Source organism: Phoenix dactylifera, chromosome 5 (assembly GCF_009389715.1).
Source record: "Phoenix dactylifera cultivar Barhee BC4 chromosome 5, palm_55x_up_171113_PBpolish2nd_filt_p, whole genome shotgun sequence".
Classification (NCBI taxonomy): Eukaryota; Viridiplantae; Streptophyta; class Magnoliopsida; order Arecales; family Arecaceae; genus Phoenix; species Phoenix dactylifera.
This window is the reverse complement of record NC_052396.1, coordinates 15116816-15125189: the sequence shown is the minus strand read 5'-3', so window position 1 is coordinate 15125189 and position 8374 is coordinate 15116816. Positions and strand designations below refer to the sequence as shown.

At 39.0% G+C, this 8374-nt stretch overlaps 1 protein-coding gene across 1 annotated transcript; it reads right to left on the bottom strand.

Annotated features, from left to right (window-relative positions):
• Positions 1-887: 887 nt before the first annotated feature.
• On the bottom strand, positions 888-8123 carry LOC120110757 (tetraspanin-10-like). Its single transcript, XM_039126310.1, has 7 exons — positions 7852-8123; positions 7042-7154; positions 6896-6950; positions 6740-6795; positions 1597-1645; positions 1412-1495; positions 888-1333 (listed from the first exon to the last, which is right to left on the bottom strand). The coding sequence occupies exons 1-7, from the start codon at positions 7903-7905 to the stop codon at positions 1262-1264; spliced, it is 483 nt and encodes a 160-aa protein (XP_038982238.1). The 5' UTR covers positions 7906-8123; the 3' UTR covers positions 888-1261.
• Between the last annotated feature and the right edge of the window lie 251 nt (positions 8124-8374).

Here is an 8374-nt window from a genome sequence, read left to right as displayed (position 1 = left end):
CGCTTTCTCTTCTCCTTGGAGCAGCACTTCCCCACCGACTTCGCTGAAATATTGGCGCGAGCAGACAAGTATGCCAATGCAGCAGAAGCTATGGCCCTCTCATCACGAGTCTGCTAGCGAGAGATCTTCCAAAGGAGGCAAGAGAGGGCACGAGGAGCGAAGAGAGCCGAGAAGCCACTTCACCTCAGCGCGAAAGAAGCTCACGACGAACCCAAGAGCCCCTCTCGAAAGTTTGAAAGGTACACCCCTCTCATTGCACCGAGGACCTAGATCCTCATATAGATCGAAGGTCCAAGGCTACCTGCACCCTCCGCATCGAATGACGACCCCGGCATTCAAGAGGGATTAGAAGTACTACCGCTTCCACTGGGACCACGGCCATGGTGGCCTGGCCCCCCACTTGTCGGCGGCCACGGTCAGCCGCAACCCCGACCAAACCGGTGACGACCGACGGTGATACAAAAAGGAAAGTGAAGACTGAAACAAGGCATCCCTGTTTTGGCGTTTCCCCAACGATTTGCTGGATCTAATCATGGTGAAACCATCCCAAAAGCGATGGAGAAGAAAAGGTGGAGATGGCGCCTTACATTGGTCCGGTGAGACACTCCGACGACCTTTCTCGGCGGAAGGATAGAAATATTACACAGGAAGAGAGGAGTTGAGTCAAACGATGTCTTACCAAATTTTTGGTGGATCTCAGAGGAGGATATCGAGGGCCTTAAATAGGCACAATTTAAAGTTCGATTCACCCTGACATTCCCAGATTTTCAGCGGATAAGGCACCAAAATAGGGAGGAAAGACCTCCCAGTCGGAGTTTTCTTCCCCAATTTCCCGACATGCGTGTTTCCCCACGTGCCGCGCACGTGAGGCGTCGTGGGATCGTGGGCCTGGCCACTCTGGGCCGGCCCACGAACGGGTTTGGTGAGTGAGGCAGCTCAAATCGGGCCTGGCCGCTCCGGGCCGGCCCACAAGCCCAATAAATTATAACAAAAAATCAATTTTTACACAAACAATAACCAAATATATATGCCAGTATTTGGTGTAGAAGATGCATGCATGTATTCTATCATCTACAACTGAATGCAAGAATATTTTGCCCAAAAAATGAAAAAGAATGCATGCGTATCAATTCACAATATGATGGTTAGTCATGAGCACGCACACAATGTTAAAAAGGCTTCAAATTCTATGTACGCTATAATAAAACAATAAAGTAACTTCAACACCAAATGGCAATCTGATCAAGAAAAAGTAAGGCACCTACTCTGATGGTGGCCGACAACAACCAGCCTCAATCGGGGTAAGTTCTGCCAACTTATACTCTTTCAGAGTCTGCATAGAATTGAGAAAAGTAAGAGTAAGGATCTGATGTAAATCAAATATTAGAAAACGAGGAAAATTGAAACAGACCTTGTATTTTTTTGGCAAATTATTGCAGTCCTCGGTTTTCACAAGGCAACTCTTTAAGCGTCTCCAGTTTTTAGTATTGTTAAGCTCAATTAAGGTAACAAGCCAAATTAGTATAGTTACGAGAATATCTACTCAAACTAACATAGCTGAGAGAGCTAAGTGTTCATAAAAACAAAGAAGCCTAACTGTTTTAAGAACCAAGAACTATAATCTTGAAGATGATACTCTTTGTACCTGAAAAGATGATTATGTAATTGACCGATTTAGCATCTCGACTAATATCATCTTCTATTAGAAATACGATCCTGGCTCCTCAGGTAATAATAAGCATCAACTTTGTTTGTATCTCTACTTCTAAAATCATTCTTGAAGATTGTGTTCTCAGAATAGAAAATATACCAAATGTTGATGAGGATAAAATCAAAAATCAAATGATGGAAGAAAGGAAAGCAACAAAGTCAAGGGAAGGCTCCTGGTTATGACTATTAGTTAATTAACTCACATAATTCTAGAAGACAGATGTGAACCTCTTGCAAGAAAAAATGGATCCATGTTTAACCTTTGCAGTCCATATATCAAATAGACAAATATGAGAAACTTGACAGTTTTTAGGTAGAGTTGGAAGAATGCACAAAAATATTGGGGGCTAGAGGCAGCTTACAGATCCTCAATATTAGAATGATAAGAGGTCATCTCAAGGTTGCTCATGTTTCTCACATCAGCAGACTTAAGAAATGAAAATTACTATAGTACTTCATGATTTGCAATCTTACCTCAGTCCAGCTTCAGCGATGACCAGATCCATTATTTGTTATGATAACCTATTAAAGCAAAAGCAAAAATGTTTGAATGAGATTCCAAAATCTGTGAAACAGAAAATGTTTAAGAAAAAGAAAGGCATGCCAAATTTAGATAAACAAAAATTGTTACAACTTGTTCATCCATAAAGCACTGATTTAGTACTTAAAAAAAAATAAGCGCTGATTAAACTTGTCCTATTGGTATGTCCCTGCATGATGAGTTCAGTTTTGAAGGTTTGATACCAATGGAGCCCTTCGACCATAAGTCAAAATGTTGCAATTTAGACAACAAATTTAATAGGAGAATAGTAACTAATGTTTCGAGAAAATAAAACAACGTAGGAAATGAAGCAAACAACAAATTTTCGTGACTTGTCAAGTGGCCCCTGCTTTTGTCAATTTTAGTTGCCTACTTTGTGTCCCTGGGACTCAAAAGTGCTAAAAAGCTTGCTGTTGATGTACACATTGTATGAATTACTGACTAAACTTAAGCCTGTCACAAGACTTTCAGGATTCTTTGGCACAAGATTTGCCCATTTGACTCTTTGTAGGATGTTACAATTGTGTTAAATGGTACTCACTAGGTAAAAAATTGTAAGCAAGGTTTTAGATAACCAGTCAAAAAATATTAAGATAAATCAGTAAATTCACATTTACATCTAAAGGCCAACAACCAATGGTCCCTAAGAGCAGTGTGATATATTGTCATTCATGATCAGAAGTTTTGTCCAACAATCAAGCATTAGCTAAAGAACCTGACAGTTCGATCCAGTCTGACCCAATTATAACCAATTCAACCCTACCCCATTCTGAGGGCACAAATTTTACTGGTTTGGTATGCCCCAAACCACTTGGTTCGATATGCCCCAAACCACTTGGTTCGGGATGGTTCAGCAGTCCTTGTTCCAAAGGACCAAAGCAACGTAACTTTTTTGTTGTTTCCTACTTGGGAGGTGAAACCCAAGTTATAAACAAATAATGCATGGTGGCTGGGGAGAATGAAAAATAGATTATGTTAAAGTCAAGTCAATAAGGATGCTTAGTGGTGATGACATCTCCATTATAAAGGTTTTCTTTCTTAAAACTACAATAGTTTGTACTATTATTTATTATGGTTCAGCACCTTAAAGGAATTAATCACTTACTAAACAGAAGTTCTGTTCCAAGCATTGTAAGCAATGCCTTTGAAAATTCGAGAAACCTTAAACCAAAACTAGAAAGGAGAGCTTCCAAAAGAGATTGTCCAAGGGATAACCTTGGACTAGAACTGCACTTCTACTAAAATGCCAACTCGAGAAAGATTGTGAATCATCCTCATGTTAGGAAGGGAAAACTAGAATTTTGTTTCTATCCAGGTGCCAAGACTCTCAAGCAAGGTTGGTTGTACCAATACCGAAACCCATACCAGTTGGCCGGCGGTACAGTACAAGTACGAACCAGTGTTGTCCGTATCCTTTTTGAGGTGTACCGACATAGGGAAACCTGGGAGGAACGGGGAGAGGGAGAAGGAGAGGAAAAGAGAGAGAGAGGGAGGGAGGGAGAGAGGAGGAGGGAGGGGGAAGAGAGAGACCGAGAGGGAGGGCTTTCAAGCCTCCATCTTATTGATGGCCGGGGTCCCCCCTGTTTTCAAAATAGGGGGCCCCAAATTGTTTTTGGGCTCCTGAACAAAAGTCGGCAATTGATTTGCCAACTTCATTGCCCCCTATTTCAAAATGAAACCAAAATAGGTCGACGAGATAAGGACTCGAAGGCCCTCTCCCTCCCTTCCTCCCTCTACCCCTCTCCCTTCCTCCCTCTCCCCCTCTCCCCTCTCCTCTCCCTCCCTCCCTCCCTCTTTCCCTCTCTCACCTTCTCCCTCTCATCCCTCGCCCGATTTTTTGAACCAAAGGGTGGAACCATGCCTAGTCCACCCTTAGAACGGTTCCATACACCCCGTAACAGACAATTCGAGATGGTACCATGAACCTTGCTCTCAAGACCCACCAAAATCAGTTCTTCTAAACAGCATCACCTCAACCTTATTGAGACCCACTAGTCTACCTTCCATGTTAGTGTCACCCCAATCACTCCCAAACATATGTCCTTCCTTAAATGCCGCATCATATCTCCATCCAACTTCAGAAAACCCTTAGAGCTTGCTGTTCAGTCTTATAAACTCTATGGAAGGAGCTCACCACGAGAGAAATGATTGCTGATGGAGGAGAAACAGGATTCTAAGAGCAAAAAACACCGATATCCTATGTCCTACATAAATGGAATTTCACCCCTGTTTCTACACTCCCTTCCGAAATGCCATATCTCACCATATCTAAAGTAGGTAGCAGTGGAGTTAATCGTGGAAGGAGCAATAGCTAACTTGCCCCCTTTAAAGTCCCCACTAACCCCCAATATCCTGAATTAGTCCTTGAGAAACAGGCCCATTTCATGTCTAAAGCAGCACTAAAAGAAGAGTTGAGATTCTTAGTTTCTCATCTATGTAGCCTCCACCGCATCCCCGTAGTAATAGTTCTGGAACTCCAAACTTGGTCTGGTAGATTAATACGAAATGATATGATCAGTCCTATTTAGATAAATAAATAAATAAATAAAAATTGAGTGAAGCTTGATCATTTCGAGATGACTAGGATATCTTAGCGACCACTTTTGGATGGCTAACCTCCTTCAATACTTACTTTGTTCTGTAATGTGGAAAAGCAAATTATAGACTCATTTATGTAAAACCTCTTAGTCCATCTATAAGGGAACTTGGAGCTAAGGCATCCCAAATAAGCCTACCCAATCATATCTAGAGGGTATGAGGATCTTATCTATCCATCTTCTAAGGTTATGAAATACCCTTCTGAGTCTAATAACAATAGGAACTTCAAAATATATACCAAAATGAAAATGAAGAAACCCAACAAAGAGCCATTGTTCATTATCATTTGAGCAAGTCTTGGTCTTTTTCAAGTGCAGACTCTCTCTTAAATTTTGGAAACTGGATCTTCAAAATGGAAAAGTTAACCATGCAAAAGAGTCATTGCATAATGAATAGAAGTATCAAAATCATCAATCCATCTGTTAAAGAAGAAAAAGAAAACTATTGTTTTTTGGACTTAGGTCTAGGTCCCAACCTGAACAGAATAGTGACTGTGATAATAGGACAAAAGTATGGCACATAGATTAGCTCATTAACCTCTATAGTGCTATGTGTGAGTTGAAAAATAGCATTCAGACTTCCAGTGGAAATTTTTTAAGACAAATGTAGGATGTTTTTTTAGTATAAATCAAGATGTATACTGACAATGGAAAGTAAGCATCAAATAAGCATAGTAAAAGTGGGGATGACGAAAGTTCATGAATTGAAAATGGTTCGGTTAAGGAATTTGGAGCAATACTAATCAAGAATAATACAATAAAACCTTATGACATTGTCCGAACAAGTGATGCATGGGTACATATGATATATTTATCCAGTAATTGATTAGGTTTGAGAAGTTATAAAGAGGCAGTTGTGACCAAGAATGACTTGAATAGAAAAATTAAAGGGAGTCAAAAAAATCATTTATGATGCCAGACTACTGCAGATTAGCTAAAAGCTTCCATCTCTTTTCAAATAATTTCTAAACACAATTATAAGCAAGCTAGCTAGTCTAAGTACTAAAGAGATCACTGAAGTAGTATAATCAAGCATGCTAGTGGCATAATCACTCTGTAGTTTTAACTTTTCTACATGCTAGTCCATGTCACGAGTCAAAATGGAAGAGTTTTGGCATGCTCACCATACCAAATCCTAGCAGGCACAACCATGGTATGTGCTACTTAAATTCTTGATATACCTTAATTTTAGCACAAGTTGGTTTTGAACAAGTTAACCATTAATGTTTACTAACATCTTATAAGTTTGTTGAATATTTCACTACCAATAATAAGTACATATTCAACTGTGAATAAATCAGTCTTCCTTCCTTGAAATTCCACCTGATCGACATTGAGTTAAAAGATGAAATTTAGATAAAGAGCATAAACAGAACCTTAACCAAAACAGAGGACAACAATTCACTGCATTAACATATGTTATTTTAATCCCTAGGAAAATTCAATCTACCAAATGTACAAACAATTAGTTATTAGAATAAGTCACATCTTTGTTGAGGTCTTAATTCCATGTGCAAACTTGATATAGGTCAAGTTTAATTTTCTATCTTGGGCAAGTGTTCTTTCCTCATAAGAAGAAAAAAAACTGATGGCAATTATTCCTGGAGAGTCCCTAGTGGATCTGATGCATGTCAAAGTTGATGATAGAAAAGAAGGTAGCCTTTCCTCTCCCTACTTCTTCACTTTGGCTTTGCTTGGTTTTTGGATTTTTCTTTATAGTTATGGAAATTGTTGAGAGCTATGGAATGGGGTTTATTTTTGGGAGTGGTTATACATTTAAGGTGGATTGTCAGAAAGAAGTAAAAGAGCTATATATTCTGTGAATTTCTATCAAATCAAGCATCGCATAAATGACACTCACAGTATTGGATTTCACAAAATCAATACTTACGCCAACACAGTGAACACCATAATTGCCACCAAAATCAAGCACAAAATCACAAGATACTGAATTTTTTATGTCAAGGTCACTTTATAATAGCATAGGAAAGAAAAATAGCTTAAAATTTATAAAATTGTGATATATCAACAAACTGAAAAAGGATACCACCCACAGCAGTATGGTGACGTTCTTCCAAGCTCCAAGGAACCCAATCAAGGATCTAAAAGTTTGAAGAATACCCAAATAAAATACCAAAAGAGAGAAGCAAATTGTCAAGATAGATTTCTGTAGCATATGCATAAAATGCTTACATTAGAAGGATTAAAGCGCCAATACCCACGACAGGGAGCGTTAAGGTCTTTCGGCATGCATCATGGTGGATACTCATCCATATCCCAAAACAAATAACCGCTATTGCTAATATCTGTATGATCCCATTAAGAGTAAACCAACAAATTTATAGACCAATAGAAGAACTTGTAACAATTAATAAAAAGCAATAACATTAAAGTCACATGTTTTCCTACTTCCACAAATATGAAATAACAGTAAACAAAAATCCAAGTTGTGGAAAATCAGCCTAAGACCTCAATCCATCTTTCCCATTTGTCATTTCTTTTTCTTATATACAACGAGGTTTTGAATTATGAGGACTTCAAGGGAAAAAAAATTTCAAGGATAACAGAATTTTTCCATTCTAAAATGTACAGTACATCAATGCAGAGGTATCTTGCGTTAAGGGTAAAAACATCAAAAATATGTGTTATTTTTTCCTCCAAAGAACCAAAAAAAAATCACATGTAGAAAGGTGTAAAAATAATATCACCTGGGCGGCACCTGAAACAAATCCATGTTTGCATTTGCATCAAGGGGAAAGAACAGATGATAATTTTCCTTTTAGTAAAGAAGCACTACCAGAATCTTTAAAGAAATGACTAAACCCCAGATGGAACTTTTTTTAAAAAAATAAAAGAAGTGAGTATGTTGGAAGAAGAGAGGACAAGAATCAAAAAGAGGGAATCGAAGTAGCAAAATTACCTCTGCGAAAAACAAAAACAAAAAAAGATTAAAATTCATACAAGTGAACCAAAATGAGAGGAAAAAGATCCTGATATGCTCACCATGGTGAAAAAGTTGATCCACCTGACAACAAAGGTGCTCGTGCCGGTGCTCATCTTTGCTCTCCCCTTCTCCCCTCCCAAAAGCTTCGACTAAGAGAGAGAGCGAGAGAGAGAGAGAGAATTGGTGAAGGAAGGTGTCTTGAGGGACAAGGATAGGAGTTCGGACAGTGGGATATGTTTTAAATCCTGGGCGAATAGATTTGGTGAAGGAAGGATGTCTTGAGAGGGAACAAATGTCGGAGTTCGGACGGTGGGAGATGTTTTAAATCCTGGGAGAATCCAGCGGAATCAGCCTCGCTGCACCAGAGCAAACCGGTAACAAAACGGGGGCCGTACCAGCTTGGGTTTCTTTACTTGTTTGTCTTTCCTAAATGGCCCAGGGTTCTTTTAGTCAGCAAGATCAAACCTTGTGTGTTTTTTTTTCCTTTTTCTTTTTCAGTTTCTTTTGCTAAAAGTAAAAAATAAATGATATATTCCAAAAATTAGAAAGAGATTTCGTTTTTGGAAGCGTTTCAAGAGTTGT

What these genes read in the sequence shown, in the direction of transcription:
- LOC120110757 (XM_039126310.1), bottom strand. Translation starts at nt 7,905, where the DNA reads ATGAGCACCGGCACGAGCACCTTTGTTGTCAGGTGGATCAACTTTTTC. An exon ending in GTTCTTGGTTCTTAAAACAG is followed by an intron (nt 1,496 to 1,596) that starts TTAGGCTTCTTT and finishes ACCTTAATTGAG; the next exon opens with CTTAACAATACTAAAAACTG. An exon ending in ATTTGCCAAAAAAATACAAG is followed by an intron (nt 1,334 to 1,411) that starts GTCTGTTTCAAT and finishes AATTCTATGCAG; the next exon opens with ACTCTGAAAGAGTATAAGTT.